The sequence below is a fragment of the Diabrotica undecimpunctata genome, chromosome 4, assembly GCF_040954645.1.
Source record: "Diabrotica undecimpunctata isolate CICGRU chromosome 4, icDiaUnde3, whole genome shotgun sequence".
NCBI lineage: Eukaryota > Metazoa > Arthropoda > Insecta > Coleoptera > Chrysomelidae > Diabrotica > Diabrotica undecimpunctata.
This window is the reverse complement of record NC_092806.1, coordinates 58,440,669-58,464,737: the sequence shown is the minus strand read 5'-3', so window position 1 is coordinate 58,464,737 and position 24,069 is coordinate 58,440,669. Positions and strand designations below refer to the sequence as shown.

Sequence of the window (24,069 nt, the reverse complement as noted above, 5' to 3'; positions counted from 1 at the left end):
TGCCAGATTATGTATAAAAGCTTTCTTTAGGACCCAAAGAGTTTCTATTATGTTGTGGATAAGTTTTATTTATACGTATTTTCTGTTTATATCACTTAATCTTATTTAATCATTTCCACTCAATATTTATAATTATTTGCAGGTATTGAAACAATTGGCCATCTTAGAACAACGCAAGTTCGATGATGAAGATGTGACATCCGATGTTGAATTTCTAACCGAAAAACTACAGAGTTCTGTCCAGGATCTGAGTTCGTTCGATGAATATTCAACTGAAGTAAGTATATGTATTTGATTTGGTTGGGAATAAGTTTTATATTTAGGGGTTTACTCATTAATTAGTAGTTCATGATATATCTAGCCAATTGAGAATTAAATTTTCTTTAATACAAATTATTAGTTAATTATTATTAATATTAAGTCAACTTAATTAATTCATTAAGTCAACTATTAAGTTTCTATATAATAAACTGCACCAGAGGAGGACTCTTGTGAGAACTGTGACAAATCATTCATCAGACAGACCATTCGAAGAATACAGGTTAGACGAGAACAACATCGATATTGCCCTCGATCTTTTTAGGGTTTAAAGGTCTAGCAACAGTTTTAAGTTTTTATTTTTGAGGACTATCAAACATTTTAATTATTACAATAAATAGTTGTCCTTTTCATCCTCTTCCGCTAGCCTCTTCTGTCAGCCTCTCTTCACCTATATCATCCTTGGTAAATATAGGGGTAGGCTCTCCTATCCTTATACTACCTTAACTTACCTTCTATTTTAACACGTATTTTTTTATTTTTCTTCCCACGAGTTGGGTCGTTTCTTCGGTTCAGCGGGGGCATACCTACTTTTCTTCCTGGGCCACACACCCTTTCGGCACGATGGTTTTACACCTTGAGGTTGGAATGGCAATTTATTAGAAAGCTGCCTGTTCTGTGCACATTCCCCCACTGGCATTTTGTACTAATGGAGGTTTTCTCCTCGAGTATAGGTTTGGGTATCAAGAAGTGAATGATGGGTAGGGGTTATAGATAGATAGATAGATAGATAGTTTATTTGATTATAAGTTACACAAGGTTTATAGCAAGTCAAAAGTACAAAGTATAAATATAAAACATTACAAAAAATGAAACAATACATTAAAAATATTTCAAACATTAAAATAAATATAAAGCATACAAGTCGGTCAGATAGCCAAGCGGACTGGGCGGCCGGTTCTCACTCGCTTCACTGCGAGTGGTTCAGTGATTCGATCCCCAGCTCGGTGTACAGAAAACAAAAAGGCTAACGCAGCAGTTTAAAATTCTAAATGAATCTGCGGCTTGGACTAGAATATGCTGGTGTCTGATCGGCCTATGGTGTGAAGCAGTACGGCAAGAGATATTTTTTAATAAATGGAATATTTATTAATATTCCATTATGGAATATATAATTAATATTCCATTTATTAAAAAAAAAAAATATGTTGATGATATCATTTTGGCTATACCCAATGACAAGGTAGATGAACTATTAGACACTTTTAATGGTTATGACCCCTACATCCAGTTCACTATAGAGAGGGAAGATGGTAATTGGTCCGTCCCCTTTCTCGACATAAGGATGATCAGGGAAACCAACAACATCAAAATAGATTGGTATCAAAAACCGACCCATTCTGGTAGATACCTTAACTACAACTCATACCATAATAATTCTACCAAAGTCAACTTAATCAAACAGATGAAAAATAGAGTAACAAAACTATCAGATCCTTCATTTCATACAAAAAACCTACAAATCCTACAGAAACTTTTTATTTCAAACGCTTATCCAACACCATTAGTTAATAAGATTTTGTTTAATACTATCCATGACGAAGATATTTCACCTTCCTTCGCAACTAACAATGCTGATCCTGATGTCTTAAGTGAGAACCCAGTCTCTGATACTCCTATAAACAAATATTTTTCATTACCATATTTCAGAGATATCACTCCGGGGTTAACAAGGATTCTGAAAAGTGTTGAAAATAGCTTTGGCAATAATAATAACAACATTAAACTTAATGTAGCTTGTAGATCAGCCCTAACAATTAATAATCTTTATTCTAAGATAAAAGATAAGACTCCCATAGATAGGCTTAGTAATATTGTCTACAACATTCCATGTCTCTCTTGCAACAATTCCTACATCGGTCAAACATCTCAATTATTGAAATCACGTATTACACTACACAAAAGTGATTCTCGACTTCACCCTGACCATTGTGCATTAGCCAAACATGTCCATTCCACTGGTCATCTCATGGACTATACCAACACCACAATTCTCCACCGTGAGAACAATAAATCTAAAAGAGAGTTCATTGAAATGTCTTATATTTTTCTTAACGATTTCTCCATTAATGTTAAGAGTGACATCAAGAATCTAAGCGATATATACCACTTGTTACTTAAATCAGATACCAAGAACAATACTATATCACACATTACTAACTTGACTGATATATCCATTAACAACTAACATACCTTTATAATTAATTTTCATTAACAAAAAATATATAACATTCCCTTGCTTTTCTTAGATACGTCTCAATAAGATTCAATAATACATGAACAATATAATATAATTAAATAAAGAAAATCAAAATAATATTTCCCTTTACTGGGATTTAAATTCATTCGTTTTTTACCAATGAACCTTAACGACATAAAGATTCATACCAACTATAATGAAGTTGTCAGCGCTTGCGTTCTGGCTTAAACAGAACCTCACTTTTAACTATCTAAAAATCAAAAATTTAGTTATTGCCGACATTTCAAAGAATTACCTCCTTTTAAATGTAGTTGCATTGGGTTTTTCGATTAACCTTGGGTAAGCCTTTACGTGTCAAGTTCGAAGCTACCATACATTTCAATTCTTATAAAAAACTTTATTTGCACATAGTAACAAAAAACACCACTATGTTACTAGCAAAGTTTTTTAATATTCTAACTCTACAATTCTAAGTTACGGTAAGATCAATAATGGTTTAATAGATAATATATGGTAGCTAATTATAATTTATTCTCTTTCAGCCCTGAAGAAGCCAAATTAATTCTCTTTGGCGAAAACGTTCGGCGAAACAATTGATACACATTAGAGTATTTCTTGCAGATTTCCCCAATATTTAAGAGTTTACTATATATATATATATATATATATATATATATATATATATATATATATATATATATATATATATATATATATATATAAAGCATACAATACAGACAGCGTAATATAATTAAAATAATATTAAAGTTGGTTATGTTGCAGCTTGGGCATTCACAGATGCACTCTCGTAATATTCACCCAGTGAATAAGGACACATGGTCAGGTACTTGGTTTTTAAAAGCTGTATTAATGTTTTTAAATTTTTGAGGAAGTTTATTATAGAATAGTAAACCACAGACAGTAGATGACTTGCTACTTATTTCTAAATGTCGAGAGGGTACTCAAAATAAAAAATGTCAACTCAGAGCTACAGCCAGAAATAAGCAAATCAGAAATAAAGAAGGCATTGAAAGAAATGGAAAACAACAAATCGGAAAGGAAAAGGGAATCTACATTCCCTTTTTAACAAGATATTAAAAGATTATTTTTAAAAGATTAGAATGGCAAGAAAAAGGTATAAAAATTTGTGGACAACGCTTGAACCATCTAAGGCACGCTGATGACATCGCATTGATAACCGATTAAAAAATAAGAATTATTTGAAATGATGAAAGAACTGGACGTAGAAGCTGGAAATCTGGATCCACAGCATCTTAAGACCAAAGTATACAATCAATGCGTACTTCCTGTTCTCACTTATGGTTCCCAAACGTGGACATGGACAAAATCATAATAACCCAAAGAGCAATGGAAAGACAAATGTTGCACATATAATGGATAAATGGATTAATGGATAAAAAGAGAAACGAGTGGATAAGAGAGAAAACAAAAGTGAGGGATGTTAGACAAGAAGATGCAAAATTTAAATGGAGATTTGCCGGACACAATATAAGACAAAAAGAAGACCGATGGAACAAAATTCTTATAAGTTGGAGACCGTGGGAATATAAAGGAAGCAGAGGAAGGCCCCAAATGAGATGGGCAGATGTTATCAAGAAGCACGTAGGCTCTAGATGGATGAGTATAGCGACAGACAGAGAAGAATGGAAAATGATTGGGGAGGCTTATGTCCAAAGATGGACCGAAGAAGGCTAATTAGATAGATAGATAGATTAGAGAGGGTACTACAAACTGTCTCTTATTTCTTGGGTTGTGTGAGTGAAAATCACTGTTAAATAAAAAAGTTCTTTGATTCTTACGAACTAGTATCAATAATTCCAAAATGTAAATTCCATACACTATTAATATATTTAAATCTAAATAAATAAATTTAAATGAGTCTTATAAGATAAATGAGATTCGAAAGTCACTCCTAAAAACTTCACATCACTACAATTCAAAATACCCTCACCTTTGATGGCAATACTTAGATAAGGTTTACTAGAACTTGCACGGGATGCAAATGATACAAAAAAATTAGTTTTGTGAACATTGAACAGGGACGGCTGATTACTGGACCAATCAGAGAAGGTCTTCAGTGAGTTTTTTTATTATATCTTGTAAACAATTTGTCTTTATCGCGGTATAGCATTACGGTAACTGACACAAATGCATCAGACATTACATATGGTAGTTCATTAATATACAAAATAAATAATATCGGGCCCAATATGGAGCCCTGTGGCCCATATCATATGCGAGCCCATTGTTATTAACAATCGAACCACACATTGAAATTTTGAATTTATTTTTTTATTTAACTATTTGGTGTCGGTCAGACATTACATATGGTAGTTCATTAATATACAAAATAAATAATATCGGGCCCAATATGGAGCCCTGTGGCCCATATCATATGCGAGCCCATTGTTATTAACAATCGAACCACACATTGAAATTTTGAATTTATTTTTTTATTTAACTATTTGGTGTCGGTCTTTCAGATAGGATCCAAACCAATTATGGGCAACTCCCCTAACACCATATTTATACAATATATCGAGGAGTACATCGTGTTGTACAAAATCAAAAGCACGACTGAAGCCACAAAAAATAGCAGTTGGATTTTCACTGTTTTCAATTGAGATTAAAACTTCCTCATATAAACTGTTAATGGCTGTGGAAGTGTTACTGAATCGTGAGTCTAAGCTGAGAATCTACAAAACATTAATTAGACCAGTGGTCACATATGGATGTGAAACGTGGACCCTCTCAACCACTGATGAAAATCAACTGAGAATATTTGAGCGCAAAATACTAAGGAAGATATTTGGACCAACCCAATGCAGCGATAGTTCGTGGAGAACTAAAATGAACCACGAGCTGGATGAACTAATGCAGAGCGCAGATATTGTCAGATTTGTAAAGTCACAAAGACTAAACTGGCTTGGTCACCTAGAAAGAATGCCAGATAATCGAGCTGTAAAAGTAGTCCAGAGATGGAAGCCCCAAGGAAACAGAACAAGAGGAAGGCCCCGTAAAAGATGGATAGACGACGTATAGAGGGATCTTAAAACCATGAACATCAGGCAGTGGCGAAGGAAAGTATCCGACACGGCAGAATGGAAGAACATTGTTAAGCAGGCCAAGACTCACAAAGGGTTGTAGCGCCATTAGAAGAAGAAGAAGGCTGTGGAAGTAGAAAATTTATTTCGAAATCTATGTTGATGTTTTGTGATAATTCGATTGATATCTAAAAATGATAACTGTTTGCATTGCATATTCAATAAACTTAGATACCACAGATGGAACAATGGTCGAAAATTTGACATTAATTGAGGATCGCCTTGTTTTAATACCGGTGAAATGATAGAAGTTTTCAGCATACTGGGAAAACACCAGTATTGAAAGAAGCATTTATAATGTAAGCAAGTGGTGTCAAAATCTGAAACGCAATTTTCTTAATTACTATACCTGATATTTCATCTAAACTACACGATGCTTTGTTTTTAATTTTATATTTTATGATATTTTCTTCTGTTAAATAAGACAGGAACAAACTGTTTTGAACAAAATCGTTGGAAGTCTGAAAATTAAAATTCGGTTTATTATTTTACCAATCTTTTGGTGCATCTATAAAATAATCATTAAATTTGTTTGATGTTATATCTGAATCTGTAATCCTAGTATCATCTATTTTTAAATAGATATTTTTGTGATTTTTTTGTTTTCCATCAAGTTCATTTATAACTTCCCATGTGGTTTTGTTTTTGTTAGAGGATTCAGAGATTTTGTTAAAATAAAACTGACCTTTTGTGGTCTCAACAAGAACTTTGTGCTGATATTGTTTTTGTCTATATTGACGGGTTAGTATCGTATGATAGTTGAAAGTATGCAGTATCACGGAGACAGGTTAGTAAATTCGGTAGTGGACAGCTGTTCCAATTGGTCGAACTGTTACGATAAGCAGAAGAAGTTCTCAAGATATTCTACCTTAGCGGCTCGCGTCCACGCCATATATAGTCATTTAATTTCACTTTCTTGTATTTCATAACCTAACCCCTAGTTATTGACATACAAAGATTACATTGCAAATTGTATCACTTCTCTCCAAGTCTACTTAAGTCAACAAATTAATTAAATCTTAATTTTTTTTAGGTCAAATCTGGACGTTTGGAATGGTCTCCAGTACACAAGAGCAAGTTCTGGCGGGAAAATGCGCAGCGTCTCAACGAGAAAAACTACGAATTACTCCGTATTCTCATTCATCTGTTAGAAACTAGCAAGGACCCCTTGGTATTGAGCGTAGCTAGTTTTGATATTGGAGAGTATGTTCGTCATTATCCTCGCGGCAAACAGTAAGTATTATTCAATTCGTTGACTGTTAAATACTAATTTTGTATTTAGAGTTAACAAAATAATAGAAATTGATCTTATTATAAAATAACGAATTTTTTTACTGTAAAAAATTATATCTTTTTCGTTTTTTTTTTTTTAAATTTTTCTATGTTGTAACGTTATAAACCTCACATCTTTATTAATTTATATTTAAATAATTATTTTATTTATTTTAATTTCTTTATTAATTTATTAATTCCTTTGCCTTCAGATTCGTTTTTACTCTCCAAAAAGTAGTTGGCGCCCTGTCTTTCTTTTCTCTCTCTTTCTGTCAACATAGAATAGAATATTCAGTCTACCGGACAGAAAGAGAGAGGGCAAATATTTATTCTACGGGGCAGAAAGAGAGAGGGCGAATATTTATTCTACGGGACAGAAAGAGAGAGAAAAGAAAGACAGAGGGCGCCAACTACTTTTTGAAGAAAAAATAGTAAAAACGGATCTGAAGGCAGGAATTAATAAATTAATAAAGAAATTAAAATAAAATAATTATTTAAATATAAATTAATAAAGATGTGACGTTTATAACGTTACAATGTAAAGATAGGAAACGAAAATAACATTCATCAAGATAAGAAGCTATCGGCTTAGCCTATAGGTAGTCCTGTTACAAACGAAATTTTTGTTTTTATGTTAGCACACTTGTAGAAAAATTTTCGGTTTTCTAGAATCTAACGCCATCCAGTAGGGATCAAGGAATGCTATTACTGAAGCGTGAGCCTGTATGTTTCATTTATCGACTGACTTGATATACTCGTGAGTACCGATTCAAAGTCGAAGTTTCACTTGAGATTAACGTCTGGATAGAGCGGGGTTTTAACCATAAACTCATATTCTATACGCTTCAAAGTGTTCCTGTCAGCCAACCCAGACATTGGTAGATAGAAAAGAAAAGACTTACTCACAATTTGGTTTATTGTAACTTGGACGTTAGACCTCTGGTCGTTAGACCTTTGTGAGTAAGACTTTTCTTTTCTACTTTTTTATCTACTAGTAATTTTAATTTGTTTTGAAAAAGGTTCTGATAAAATGAAGAAACTTGAACACAGTTGCGTCATAAACTTCATTTGGGATAGTTTTTCGCCATCGTAAATGCTTTCAAAGTGGTAGAACTTTATATGCAGTTGATATCGATCGACAGAAATTTTGACACATTTGACGCATTATTTCAGTTAGCTGTGTTGAAAAGTGTCTGGCATGGCATGATTGTCATATGTCATTAGTTTTCGTTTCATCTACTTCGATAAAAGAAGTTTTTATTTCATTCATTTACTTCAATACAAAATCAATCAAAATTGGTAGATTTCACAGATTATTTCACTGTTCCGGAAGTATATTGACACAACTATAAAATTTTGAAAAATGACTTTATTGTATTGGAGGGATCAAAACTGCATTTTCTACATATTTGTAAATCGTCATAATTGTACTTACGAATTTCGCCATGACAGAGGATTTCTTAAGTACAACTCAATTATTGCTGTTGCTCGTAATTGTAATAAAAAAAGGAGATTGGCAGCAAACGATTTAGATGTGTTTAGGATACTTGAAGAAAGTTTGTAATACTAGATAATATTGTAGAATTTACGAAGAAAATTGGAGTATTCATCAGTGAAAGAAATAAACCGATACAACGAATTATCGAAGGGGTCGACATAATTTTTGAACGTAACAAAAGCTTTTGCCGAATGTCTCCGTCTGTAGTTATCTGTAATTTTGGTGACCTTTAACTTAACCCTAAACTCAATAGGGTTTTTTCTTGGGCCAAGAGAAACTTGTGTCTCAAGACTTTTTTATGTTTTCTTCAGGAGTTATCTCACAGAGATCAGGACCTCAAAAAAATGTTGGTGTCGATGCCAAAATAACAGAGCTAAAGCTAGAAACGCCGAACAAAACTCCAGCATTAGAACACTATAATTTTGAGGTATTAATTAATACACATCTGAAGAATTAAAACGAAGGGTACTGATAGCGAACAAATATTATTTTGGACCAAATAAGCGCATTAAAAAACAGAAATTTAAGCCAAAAAAACCAAATTAACAATATATAGAACATATGGGTCAGAAACATGGACCATCTCCAAAACAGACACAAATCGTCTGCTCGTCTAGAAAGGAAGATACTACGGAGAATAATGGACGCAATCTGTGAGAATGATATTTGGAGAAGGCGATTTAGAATTATACGAGAAGTATAAAGAAATAGTTAATGGTAGAGATGGGTTCATAGATGGTTCATTATTTTGTGGGTTCATAGATTAAGTGAAACACCACGTGGTTTAACTTAATCTATGAATTCGCCAATACTAATTTTAGAGCCCGCCCCTGCTGTCTTATATAATAAGAATCTTCTTCTCATGGCGCCGTCTCCTTTCGATGGTTGGAGATCCAAATGGCAATTGTAGTTTTGGAAACTGCTGCGCGAAAGATTTCTGCGGATCAGCGGTCGAACCATCTCCTCAGGTCTTTCAGCCACGAGTTCTGGCGTCTTCCTACTGATCTTTTGCCCTGTACTTTTCCTTCCAGTATAACTTGAAGTAATTCGTATCTTTCGCCTATCAACACATGACCCAAGTATTGCATTTTCCTCTCTTTGATTATTCTTAGTAATTCTTTTTGTTTACACATGCGACCAAGTACCTCAACATTAGTAACTCTTTGTACCCATGGAATTCTCAACATTCGTCTGTAAATATTCATCTCAAATGCATCTATTCTTTTTTCTATTTCAGAGTCCATTGTCCAAATTTCACAGCCATACCGTAAGACAGAAAAAACGTAACATCTGATCATTCGGATTCTAAGCTGCAGACTAAGATCTGAGAATGAACTGTCTCAAAATAGCTGGCTGGGCGACTGTCGAACCACAAACAAAGTCCCAAAATTTTCGAAGGTCATATCTTTATCGGGAGTTCAGCGAAGGAGAGGATTCTCGATTTCTCCAACACACAGGTCCGCAATCGGAGGTATTTGACTCAACATTGACTGACCCTTCTTTCAACAGTACCTAAATGGAACAGGTCGGTGGATTCTGCCCTTCATGAGGACAGTTTCTCTAGGTGGACGACCTTCGGTGTACTCCGTGGCGTCAGTTGCACCCTATATACAAGCTCGTTTATCTTCTTAGTAACCAGGTACAGTCCATCCAAAGGCCGCTGCTGGTGTGTATTGCTGGCACGTTTTATTTTATTCTGGTCACTCTTATAACTGGCCCGCATATTCCAAATACATGGCCTTTGTTCATTTGTATCTTGTTGTCATTTGGAATTTTCACTCTTACTGGAACGGTCTTCTCCCCACCTACCAAACATCTAGCCATAATGACACCCCGATGGCACTGCTCTTTTGGTTCTAATAACATGGCTCCCAAGCCACCAAATCCATCAATTTGTGAGATTAAGATCTTTTCGCAAGGCAGATGAAGAAAGAAATTTCCAAGGCAGATGAAAATCTCCTGCTTATATTTGAACGAAGGATCCTGAGAAGAATATTTGGTGGCATCTGTGAAAATGGTGTTTGGAGAAGGAGGTACAACTACGAGATATATCACAGATATAAACATATATTTGGTGGTAAAGACGTAGTATCCTTTATAAAAATAGGAAGACTAAGATGGGCAGGACATCTGGCAAGATCACAGCAGAACAACCCTCCTAGAAGAATCCTTATGTCACAACCTGTGGGAAGTAGAAATAGGGGTAGACCAAAACTCAGATGGAGGGATGGTGTAGATGAGGATGGTAGACAAATAGGCGCAGCAAACTGGCAACAGTTGGCAATGGATAGAACTGACTGGCGTAATAGACTTGGGAAGGTCGAGGCTCTTTTATAGGGCTGTAGCACCAATGATGATGATGAAGATCTTTTCGCTGTTAGGAGGAATCTTCGTGTCTTCTGCCACTAATATTTTTAGTTTATTTTGTTGATTTTTAGAAGCGGAGAGTACAATTAAGTAAATCCATGTTCAAACATAATGTCGACGCCTATGATGAACTCATCTACGTTGTCGGCTAATAGGACTCCTACTTCTATCTCGACGTATCCCAGTTCGATTTTTACACATCTCTCCCCATTAATAATTACGCTTTCGTCTGTCGCTGTCTCCAGTATTATATATCCTTGATATTGTCTTATAAATGACTGGTCCAGGAAACGTTTACTCATCACTGAACTTGTTGCCCTAGCATCGATGGTAAAATTGCAGCTGTGGTCATTGAGAAGTCCATCAGAAACTAAACGGTCTCGGATTCGTCTTATTGTGGATATTGATAATCTGGTGGCTTGGGGCAGAGCAGCCAGCGGGGGCCCCTTGACGTTGGCTTATTCAAGTTTTCCGAACCGCGTTGGGAATTACCTGTTGATTTTTTGTACTCTGATCTTATACTGCAATCACATTGAAGTTGGTCTACCAATCCACAATTATTGTGACACTAATCTTGTTGTCTGCAATCACGTTGAAGTTGGTCTTCTTCTTCTTCTTCTTCTTCTTCTTCTTCTTCTTAGTCGTTGACCTAATGCAGGTATCGTGATATCATGAAGCTATTAGCTAAATTTCCCAATGTTCCTCCACGTTTTTCTATCTTCTGCCATTCTAGCACATTCTGACAATGGAGCGCCAATGGTAGCAACAATATGGTCCGTGTATCGTGTGGGAGATCTACCTCTATTTCTTTTGCCTTCTACTTTTCCCTGGATGGTAAGTTTTTCAAGACCATTTCTTCAAAGCACATGTCCAAAATAGCTTATTATTTGTTCTGATATTTGTGTTCTTAGTCTTTTCTTTATGTTTAGCTGGTCCAGTATGGATTCATTTGTTCTTCGGGCCACCCATGGTATTCTCAGCATTCGTCTCCAGCAGTACATCTCAAATACATCTATGTTCTTTTTGTCTTTCTCAGTAAGGGTCCAGCATTCCGATGCATAAGTAAAAACTGGAAAAACTAGACTTCTTACTAGTCTCATTTTTGTATCGGTAGTTATTTCATGGCTTTTCCAAATTTTTGTTAATTTTGCCATAGCGCTTTTTGCGATTGCCGACCGCCGCTTTATTTCTTCAGTACAGCCTCTTTTGTTGGTTATTAATGAGCCCAGATACACAAATTTATCTACAACAGCGATATTGTTTATCATGACCAGATGATTTTGATTGTTGTTAGCTCTGTCAATTATCATGATTCTCGTTTTATCTCTGTTTATTTTAAGGCCCATCGTTAAGCTTACGTCTTCTATCCGTTGTAGCAGGTGAATCAATTTAGCTTCAGAACTAGCGATGATAGTAGTATCATCTGCATATCTCAAGTTGCAAATCTTCTTCCCGCCAATGGTGATGCCACCGTTCCAGTCCTCAGTAGCTTTCCGCATTATCCATTCACCATAGATGTTAAAGTTAAAGTTAAAGATTTTGATTGTTGTTAGCTCTGTCAATTATCATGATTCTCGTTTTATCTCTGTTTATTTTAAGGCCCATCGTTAAGCTTACGTCTTCTATCCGTTGTAGCAGGTGAATCAATTTAGCTTCAGAACTAGCGATGATAGTAGTATCATCTGCATATCTCAAGTTGCAAATCTTCTTCCCGCCAATGGTGATGCCACCGTTCCAGTCCTCAGTAGCTTTCCGCATTATCCATTCACCATAGATGTTAAATAGAATTGGGCTTAGTATGCAGCCTTGTCTCACGCCCTTTGTGACCCTGAAACTATCGGTTAGTTCCCCATTTATTCTAACTCTGGCATAATTGTTATTGTACAGGCTTTTAATTAGCAGTATCAGATGATTGGGGACTCCCATTTCAGACAAAACCTGCCACATTTTACTCCAGTTGACCAAATCGAAAGCTTTACTATAATCTATGAAGCACAAATATGTTGTGATGTTGAATTCTCTGGATTTTTTTACAATCTGCCGTACGTTTAAAATTTGTTCTCTAGTGCCACGTCCGGGGACGAAACCTGCTTGTTCCTCCGCAATGTTAGGTAGTAAAAAGGGCTTTATCCTCTCGAGAATTATGTGTAAGAGTATCTTACTGCAATGCGCAATTAGAGCAATTGTGCGATAGTTGCTACATAAATCTTTCGCTCCCTTTTTATGTATGGGAATATATAATGATTGTGTCCAGTCCTCAGGCCATTTACCTGTCTCCCACACTCTTTGACAAATTTGATGTATTATATCCACTCCAACGTCATCTAGGGCCCAAATCATTTCAATAGGTATGTTATCTGGATCGGCAGCTTTCTGACTTTTTTGTCTCATAATTGCTGCTTCAACTTCACTTTTGAGTACGTCAGGTTCCGTCACAAAACTGGCATCTTCTTGTTATGATGGGGCGTCTGTGCTTTCCTCCATCATTAGTCGTCCACAGTATTCTTTCCATCTGTGTAAAATATCTTTTTTAGAAGTGAGTAGAGTTCCGTTATCATCTTTGATAGCAAGGTAGTTTGGTGTAAAGGAACGTGTTATCTGCTTTATTTTTTTAAGCATGTCTCTGGTCTCAGTTTTGGTTTTATGCCCTTCTATTTCCATGCAGATTTTGTTCAAGTGTGTGTTCTTGTCCTTTTTGCAGAGTCGTTTTATTTGACCGTTCAGCGCTTTATAGGCCTCTTTATCACTTTCACTGTTCAGTCCTGTGGCTTTTAAGCACTTCCTCTCCTGTATTTTAGTCCACGTGGAGTCTGTTATCCATTGTTTCCTTCTTTCTTCTCTATCACTCTTAATGTTTTTCACAGCATTATGCAATATGGATTTCGTTGGAAGTTGGTCTACCAATCCACAATTATTGTGACACTAATTTTAGAGCCCGCTCCTGCTGACTATATAATGCGAACGAACTGTCTCGAAACAGCTGGCTGGGCGACGGTCGAACCATCAGAAGTATCGAAAATTAATTACCCTAAGATATGTTTTTTTTAATACCATAAGATATTGTTAATAAACTGTCATGATTATCTATTTTCGGTTCTATTTTGCATCATTCGTCGATATATATTTTTATCGTTCTATCTATTACAAATTTTTTGTGATTTCTAATTTGTGATGTATTAATTTTTCTTTTCCTTTAATTTTACCATACCTGTCCGAGACGAAACTGTCGTTAAGTGTCGATAGATTTTTGTGTAATCTTCCACTTATATGTATATTCGTTTTTTTGGAAATCTTTAAACGCGACTATAGACATATTGATTCATAATAATTTTTAACTCCCGCTGTAATGTATCGTTGTTTTCTAAATCCCCAAAATATGTATACAAGATGTTATTTTTAGATCTTTACAGGTAACTGACAACCGAATGTCTATCTACCTATCTTATTCAGTCCAAAAATATTTTAGGCGGCCCTAAAAAATGTTTTTGAATGTCAAGTGACATCACCAACAACTATTTCATATTTTGAGTATATTTCTTAAAGTTAATATATTATTGAAGTACAATACTATCTTATTCAGTCCAAAAATATTTTAGGCGGCCCTAAAAAATGTTTTTGAATGTCAAGTGACATCACCACCAACTATTTCATATTTTGAGTATATTTCTTAAAGTTAATATATTATTGAAGTACAATAACTATGACACTAATGCATAAATATTTTTCTTTCTATTTTCACAACTTGATCCTTTTTATTTTTATTTTATTCGTAGCATAATCGAGCAATTGGGAGGAAAGCAATTAGTTATGCAACTCTTAGCCCACGAAGATCCTAATGTACGATATGAAGCTCTGTTGGCAGTCCAAAAATTGATGGTCCATAATTGGGAATACCTTGGTCGTCAACTTGAAAAAGAGCAAAGTACAGATAAAAACGCGCCAAAGGGTGGAGCTCCTGTCGCAGGCAAGGCGTAAATACTACATACCATCAAGAGTATTTAAAGATATTTACTGCAATAATTGTAGAAAATTTAAAAATAATTGTAAAAATTATATCGATTTCTGTACATAGCTGTATAGGTATACATTCCTGTCATATTTTATTATTGTTACGATAACCAATAATCAACCATGCACATTTTAAACATTTAAAAATATTGCTTTTAAAGTAACTTTTTCTGATTGTTAGTATTATAATAAAGTATATGTTGTCGTTTTATTTTGCTTTCATTACAGTTTATTGTATTTCCTAGACTTGTACTTCTGAAAATTGTTAAGATAAACAATAGCATAGAATAGGCAGAGCTGAAGCATATCAAAAAATATATCACACTAGTTCTTAATAAGTTAGCTACAGGCTTGCTTACTTAAAAAAAAAACGAAACGGTCTGTTTTCCTAGCAGTTTGTTGTAAATAAACTGTTTTTGTAAATTTATTGGCGGTAATACTTTTTCAAAAGGGAAAAGAATGATCGTAGAAATTATCATTATAGCACTTGTATATTACTAGCATTTAGACTTGTCCCAGAACGGGAGAAATAAAAAATTATAAAATCAAATTTATAAAATGGAAGGAGAAGCCTTTACTTAAAGAGATAAGAAAATTCACAAGTTTTCGACAACACTTTTGGCGAATTTATAACTAGCTCAAAGTGGAACTATTACATATATTATTAAGATAGGACGTCTGAGGTGGATAGGACATGGAATGCATGGAATATATATATATATATATATATATATATATATATATATATATATATATATATATATATATATATATATATATATATATATATTTCCGAACCTCCGTACAACCCAGATAAGAGCAACAGAGATTTAACGACCGGCTTAGACTACAAGAACATTTTTACTTTATTATAGTAGACACAATTTTCCGATATTTTCGACTATTTTACATTGACTCCTAAGTCAGGGTAAGAATCACGACAACATTTTTTAATGGAGTGGGGATCAAATAAGATATCGTTTGAAAGCCCTTGCAGTTCCCTACAGATTAGTATTTAAATTCGGTCCAGTAAGTAGATAATTTGATTTATTAAAAAAAATACATTTTAAAATTAATTTTTTTAGCTGGTTACTTATTTCTTAGTTGACCAAATGATGAAACTGATGCTCTGATTTGCGTAGAGACTTGAACAGTCGTTGAAAATCCGTTGGCGTAAATCTTCTAAAGATACGGGTGGTGTCCATAGATTTTACTTTTTAGGTGTCCCCACAAAAAAATCCAGGGGATACAAATCTGGTAACCGAGGAGACCATTCGATGCTGTCTCTCCTATAAATCCAATACCGTGAAGATGTTTGGTTTAAATATTGCCGAGCAACTAAAGCATAATGCGGAGGAGAAACGTCCTGTTGGAAAATCAAATGATCTTTATCATATCATTGATAATTTTCAATAATATCAGTGAAGGTAGAACTAATCACGTCTTCCAGTAATTGTAAATACATTGCGTCAGTAGAATTGCCAACTTAAAAAATGGTCCCACCAGTCGATCATCAAAGCTACCAGCCCCATACATTTAATTTTTGCGGTTGCTGTGTATGCACCTCATAGAAAATCCTGGGATTTTAATTAGACCAATAACGGTAATTGTGACTATTTACAGTTTTATTTATGAAAAAGTGCATTTATCGGAGAAAAAAATGTTAAAACGAAATTGGGGATCGGTCACCGCTCGCCCACTGATTATTTCACAAAGCTGCAAACGGCGGTCATAATCATCCTCATTAAGTTCCTGCACTAAGTATATTTTATATGGATAGAATTTGTTCTTTTTCAAAATGGATTGAACGCTAGTTCAGTTGATTTCATACAACCGCTACTTTCCTCGTACTTACCATGGAATCTAGATGATAATGTCCTAATACTGCAACTTCACTAGGTTCATTAATTTACAGGCCCAACTTACTGGCATGTTTCATTTCATGACTGATTGTTTAATAATTCCAAAGCATATTTCCTACTGTCATGTTTATCTTCCTGTCGTTCATTAAATTGCTAACCTGTCATATTGACACATTCATTATTCATAAAATACAACGAAAGGATATCTACTCTTTCCGGAATGGAATAAACCATGGTAATACATTTTCAAAGACTACAAATTAATGCTTACAACTGATATTCACAAGACAATCCTCTAATTTCATATTCTTTTTGTTCATATCATATCATTTATTAGTGTGACAAAAAACAAAGCTGTGCGAAGAAATTAAAATCTAAATCATTGGCGTACTAAATCTACTAACTAATTAAGTAGGTAAATACAATTTAAAGTTTAAAAGCCTTTTTAAATAAATAAAATAAATTAATTACTATTTAAATGGGAATAAGCCACAATTAAAGATTAAAATACGTTTATTGACGTTTCAATTTCCACTTCGGAAATCGTTCTCAAAATACAATTTTGAGAACGATTTCCGAAGTGGAAATTGAAACGTCAATAAACGTATTTTAATCTTTAATTGTGGCTTATTCCCATTTAAATGGTAATTAATTTAAAATGCCACAAGAAAATAGCTTCAGAACAATATTAAATAAAATAAAGTATTGGACAAAATTTAAAGACAGGGAATTGTATGGGCCTTAAAACGATATCCTATATGACATGACCCCCATTGCTATTAAAAAATGTTGGGGTGATTCTTACTCTGGCTTAGGGGTGAAAGTAAAATAATCGAAAATACCGGAACAATGTCGTCCCTTTAATCAAAAATTGACATGTCGCTGGGTTTTTCAAAAATGTTGTGGTAGTTTTTGATAATTCCTCTGTTTAACCAAACCTTAAAACACCGTAAAAGGTGGATAGACGATGTAAAAGAAGATCTTAAAACCATGAACACCAGGCAGTGGCGAAGGAAAGTATCCGGCAGGGCAGAATGGAAGAACGTTGTTAAGCAGGCCAAGACCCACAAAGGGTTGTAGTGCCTTTAGAAGAAGAAGAAGAATTGAGACAATCCCATATACAAATAATATCAAGCAAAAAATCACTGAAAACTTTTATTTTCAATAATTCTACAAAATTTGTTTAACTATGGATTAATGTTGTGCGGTAAAAAATTACCACTTTTCTGTATACCTCTCCACTATATATTTATTTTATCTTTAATAGCAACCTGCTTATTTTTATATTTTTTTATCAATTACTCAAACAAATTCAAGTTTAGAGGTAGACAATAATGCCTTCGTGAAACGCAGCTGATACAAAGTAAAGAGTTAAAGATTAAAGTAGTTTGTGTATTTTTTAAAAACCAGTACTCAGTAAATCTATTAGTAAAGGAGCTCACTATTGAGGACCGCATATTATTTATTGGTATATAAGGAAAGCTTATCCACCCACTACTATCATCTAAACAGAATCTCTTGAGGAAAATACAAAATGTTGGCTCAGAGATATTACCAGAAATAACTGAAGATGAAATCGAAAAATCCATAAACGACATGAAAAGAAATAAAGCGGCCGGTGAGGACAAAATACTGGCGGAACTGCTAAAAGAAGGAGGAGACACGATAAAAAAAATTTAACGACATAAGAAAGGAGACCGAACAGACCTAAACAACTACCGTCCTATTTCCCTTTTGTCACAACTATATAAAACCTTCATAAGAATAATAAACAACCGACTAACCTATAAACTTGATAACTACCAACCAGTGGAACAGGCCGGATTCAGGAAAGGATACAGCACAATCGACCATCTACATGCGCTTAAAATCTTAATTGAGAAAACCAATGAATACAACCTTCCGCTGTACTTAGCATTCGTAGATTATGAAAAGGCTTTCGACAGCATTGAACACTGGGCGGTGGAAGAAGCTCTGGTCAATAGTAGCATAGATTCAAGATACCGACAATTGATACATGATATTTACCAAAACGCAACAATGATTGTAATTCTGGATGACAAATTAATAACGGATAATATAAAAGTTAAACGAAGAGTCCGACAAGGCGATATAATCTCACCTAAACTGTTTACCTTGATCCTCGAAGATATAATAAAATCAACAGATTGGGAAAACAGAGGAATATGTATTAACGGAAAGTACCTAAATCACCTTAGATATGCGGATGATATTGTGATGATTTTATTTCAATGTCTATTTAATTTATAATGTCTTGTTCTTATCTTAATTCATTAAAAAGCACAATAACTGATATTAATTTATTTATCACTAAATATACATAATTTATTAAAAAGCGAACGTAACATTTTATCGCGAGCGCGTCTTCAGAATTAACTGTTTTCTATTCTCCAAAAAGTCCTGTTATATATTCACTACTGTTAGACTAGAAACGTCTACGGCCTTCTAGACAGAGCGGCGAATTGTTCTCAGAACCGGTATGGTTAAATCGGCTTGTCTCCAGAAGGTTCGAATTGTTGTTTTTATTACAAAGGGGGACCCATCGTGTGTCAGGTAGGCATTACCTAAAAAATACGTGAATGAATGAAAATATTAGTAATAAATATATTTACGGTTTTGGGTCAGAATTTATCGTAACATTGCCCCCCTCTTAAAAGATTGTTCCTCCTGGAACCTTGTCGGGACTGGAACCGGAACGGTATGCTGGTATCGGCAACTGGACCCTCTTTTACAACTTCCAGTTGTATAAAAATGACAAGGGACGGTTTTCTCTCCGCACCAGTAACTATGCGGATTGCAACAGACTAACACCTGGACTTCGGTGTCTTTAAAGATCTCTTCCACCATATTTCGGATAACCCTCCAATCTAATTGGCGGCACTCTAACTTTGGCATGGCTAACTTTTGCACGTCGGACTCCAGTACGTGCTCTCTCAATTGAAGTAAGGTAGGTAGGTTGGTCACGGGCAGTGTCTTTTGTTACCAGGTAGAAAAGGTAACGTGATGCATCTTGGAGTTTCAAGGTTTTACCGGGAGCTGGCACTTGGCATTGAAGTTCTGCAACTCGACCAAACTTCCTTCGAAAGACGGATGCCAACCCTGGTGCGTCTTTGATACTGGCCGGGATGGTAAGGGCCAGCGAGTAGTCATCGGGGAGCGCGAGTAGATCTTGCTTTTCTTCAGTGGTAACACCACGTCTCGCTTTACCAGTACCTCCATAGGCACCCATGAATTCCTCAAACGTGAGGTCAGACACATCGTGGACTTGGTTTACTTCCACTTCTTCATCTACGTTGTGGTCACCTTCGAAAGACTCCAACCGGTTATGGTGTACTATCATCGGCTTTCCCCTCGGAATCTTGCTTATTCGGTAGATGACATCGTTGATCTTCTCCATAATGAGGTATGGACCTTCCCAAAACTGCTGCAATTTGGGAGAACAACCTTTTCGCTTCTTGGGATTATACAGCCATACTTTGTCGTTCTTCTTAAAGCAACCCTTTTCGGCTTGTGTATCGTACCGTTTCTTCATTCTGTCGCTAGCGATCTGAAGGTGGGAACGGACCAACTCATGTACATCGTCCATTCTTCTTCGTAATTCGATCACATAATCTTCACCTGCTACATCTTCTCCAGGTTTACATCCAAACTCGAGATCACAAGGTAGTCGCATTTCGCGTCCGAATAGGACTTTGGCTGGTGTCTGGCCTGTTGATTCGTTAACAGCAGATCTGTAGGCCATTGTGAGGAACGGAAGGTATTGGTCCCAGTCTCGCTGATGATCGGACACCATCTTTGTCAAATACTTGCCAACTGTCCTATTCATTCGTTCTACCATACCATCCGATTGCGGATGATACGCGGTAGTTCTTGTTTTCTTCATGCCTAGTCTATCACATATTCCTTGGAATAGATCGCTTTCGAAGTTCCTGCCTTGGTTACTATGTATCTCCAAAGGCACTCCAAATCGGCTGATATATTCTTGGATCAACTTATCTGCAACGGTGGCGGCCTTCTGGTCGGGAAGTGCGTAAATCTCTACCCACTTAGTAAAGTAATCCATTACTACCAGCATGTACTTGCCTCCATTTTCACTTTCTGGAAATGGCCCAGCGATGTCCAAAGCTATTCTTTCAAACGGGCTTCCAACATTATATTGTCTCGTAGGAGCTCTCCTTTTTCGGTAAGGCCCGTTACTCGTGGCACAAATAGTACATTTCTTACACCAGTCTTTTACATCGTCGGAACTGTTCATCCAATAAAACCGTTCCCGAATTCGCTGAAGGGTTTTCCTTACACCAAAATGCCCTCCCGATGGACTGTCGTGTAACTGACGAAGTACTTCGGCTATTCTGCTCTTTGGGATCACCAACTGTCTTCTCTTCTCTGAACCGTCATCATTTTCCAGGACTCGTTTGAGCAAGCCATCTTCGATGATAAATGAGTCCCACTGGGCCCAATACGTCTTAACTACTGAGCATAGGTTTGATATTTCCTGCCAAGGTGGTCGACGGTTTTCCATTTTCAGATTTTCTGTATAACTGGATCTCTCTCTTGTTCTGCCCTTATCTTAGTAGGCGTCCAGTCTTCGTTGACAATCGTCGTTCTTAGCACTGCTGCTTCCTTGGATTCCGTTTTGTTGCAGTGGGAACACTCTGCTGGGCATGGCCTTCTGGAAAGAGAATCAGCGTTTCTGTGGCTAACTCCGGCCCGGTGCTCAATCTTAAAATCGTATTCTTGGAGTCGTTCGATCCACCTGGCTATCTGACCCTCTGGATTCTTAAACTGCATCAACCACTTAAGGGCGGCATGGTCGGTTCGGATTAGAAACTTTCTGCCATAGAGGTATTGATAGAAGTGCTCTACTGATTTAACTACTGCTAGAAGTTCTCTTCTTGTGACGCAATAATTCCGCTCAGGTTTTGAAAGAACTTTACTAAAATATCCGAGGACTCGTTCCTGTCCTCCTTGAATCTGAGACAGCACTCCTCCAATTCCCACATTACTTGCATCCGTATCTAAGATGAACTCTCCTTCTGGCAGTGGATACCCTAAAATTGGTGCTGTTATTAGATGTTTTTTTAAGGTCTCAAAGGCATTTTGGCAGTCTGTATCCCAGCGGTATTCTCTTGCTTCCTCTGTAAGTCGCGTTAATGGCTTAGCGATATCTGCAAACTTCTTAATAAACCTCCGGTAGTAAGTACATAGTCCAAGAAAACTTCTCACTTGATGTTTGTCAGTTGGTTTTGGCCATTCCTTAATGGAATCGATTTTTCCCTTATCCACGGCCACTCCTTCTTTACTGACTATATGACCCAGATAATTGACTTTACCTTGAAATAGCTGGCACTTCTTGGGGTTTAGCATCAATTGGGCAGCTTTAAGTCGATTAAAAACGTTTTCTAAATTCCTCAAATGATCTTCGAATGTCTCCCCCAAGACGATTATGTCATCTAAATAAACCAGGCATGTTTTCCAAGATAACCCTCTCAACACATTTTCCATAAGCCTCTCAAATGTCGCAGGAGCATTACAAAGTCCAAATGGCATAACGTTGAATTGCCACAATCCAGATCCTGTGGTGAAGGCTGTCTTTTCTTTATCGACTGGGTCCATTTCTACCTGCCAGTATCCAGACTTCAAATTTAAAGTAGAAAACAATTTACTTCCAGCCAATGTGTCCAATGTGTCATCGATCCGAGGCAGAGGATAACTATCTTTCTTGGTAATGTTGTTCAGCAAACGGTAATCCACACAGAACCTCGTCGTTCCGTCTTTCTTCTTAACCAGGACCACCGGAGAGACCCATGGGCTCGTAGAAGGTTCTATCACCCCGTCTTTCTTCATTTCCTGAACAATCGTTTCAGCTTCCTCTCTTTTTGCCTGTGGTAATCGTCGAGCTGTTTGACGAATTGGCTTAGCATTACCAGTATCAATTTTATGCTTAACAACGGTAGTTCTTCCCGTCTTTCCTCCTTTCGGTACGAAAATATCACGATACTGCCGAAGAAATTCCTTTAATTTCCTTTTCTCCATCTGGTTTAGAGACTGTCCTGCAACTGCAACCATTTGGTCGAATTTGTCGTTGGAATTATCAGATGTTGTCGCCTGACGGATTATGGATGTCACAGGTACACAAGTTCCTACTTTTGTCTCTTTCTTTATGGTCACTGGGTAGTCGTTGACATTGATAAGTCTCACAGGAATTTCTCTAGCCGAAGTCACCAATTCCTTTCCAATTATGATTCCACGGCCAACCTCATCGTCGTGGTTCCAAGGCTCCATCATAACAGGTCTCCCTTCGTCTATAATTCCCTGTAGTCGCGCTACTATGATCGTTTCGCTTCTCGCAGGCACGACTGTATCTTCTGTAATGGCTGCTTGCACAGTGTTGTCATTATGTGGATGGAGAAATACCTCCTCGTTGCCAACTTTGATTACCTTATTCTTAAAATCCAATTGGAATCCATGCATATTCATTACGTCCATTCCTAATATAACATCCTCTTCGATGTCAGCAACTATAACAGTATGGACAAACTTTTCTGCTCCAATTCCCAATTGTACCTGGATTTCTCCATGAATGTTGGCATTTTCACCTGTAGCGGTCCGAAGTCGCAACCTCGTTGGTAACAGTTTCTTTCGGCTGTTTATAACTGTCGGGCGTATAATGGTTCTGGTCGCTCCGGTATCCACCAACAACGTATGCTTTTTACCATTTATGTCTCCATCTACATATACACTATCTTCACGACATTTCAAAGAAGCTATTAGTATGAGAGGGTCTTTGGAAAAGTTCTGGGTCGAAGCTGCTCCCCTAAAGCCGACTCGTTCTGGTTTTCCTGATGGTGAGTTTCTTGATTTTATGGTCTTCGTTTTCTTGCATGTAATAATTTTCATCATATTAACGAGCTGGTCAAGTTTATCTTCATCTCCTTCCTCTTTTACAGTCCTAACTTTACTGTATCCTCCAGAGGCCTGCGTAGGTGACTCGTATTCGAGGGCGGCGGATAAGACATCAACCAGCGTCTTGTGACGAGCTAATCGTAGTGTTCTCTGCATTTCATGATCACGAAGACCATCAATAAACGTTTGAACGGCCAACTTTTCCATCATGTCTTCGGGAGCTGTTGGATAAGCATATCGTACTAATCTGGCAATATCTATCTCATATTCTTGAAGAGCCTCATCTTTCTTCTGTCTACGATTTTTAAGCTGCGACTGATATACATGCTCCAAATGTTCGTGGCCATATCGCATATTTAACCTCTTCTTCAGTTGTTCGAAATCATCGGTCTCCTCTACGGCTATGGTCTGAAGCACATCTAAGGCATCTCCTCGAAGAGCGATAGTCAGGTTTACCGCCTTTTCTTTTTCAGACCATCCATTTGCTCTTGC

At 36.4% G+C, this 24,069-nt stretch overlaps 1 protein-coding gene across 3 annotated transcripts in view; it reads left to right on the top strand.

The window, feature by feature from the left end:
* Positions 1-14,999, top strand: part of VhaSFD (V-type proton ATPase subunit VhaSFD) — a 60,939-nt gene extending 45,940 nt beyond the window's left edge. For all 3 annotated transcript variants that reach the window (XM_072529527.1, XM_072529528.1, XM_072529529.1), the window contains 3 exons: positions 143-277; positions 6,677-6,876; positions 14,554-14,999. In XM_072529527.1, coding sequence (XP_072385628.1) covers positions 143-277; positions 6,677-6,876; positions 14,554-14,755 — 537 coding nt within the window. In that variant the 3' untranslated portion in view covers positions 14,756-14,999. The remainder of the gene's footprint in view (positions 1-142; positions 278-6,676; positions 6,877-14,553) is intronic.
* Positions 15,000-24,069: the final 9,070 nt, after the last annotated feature.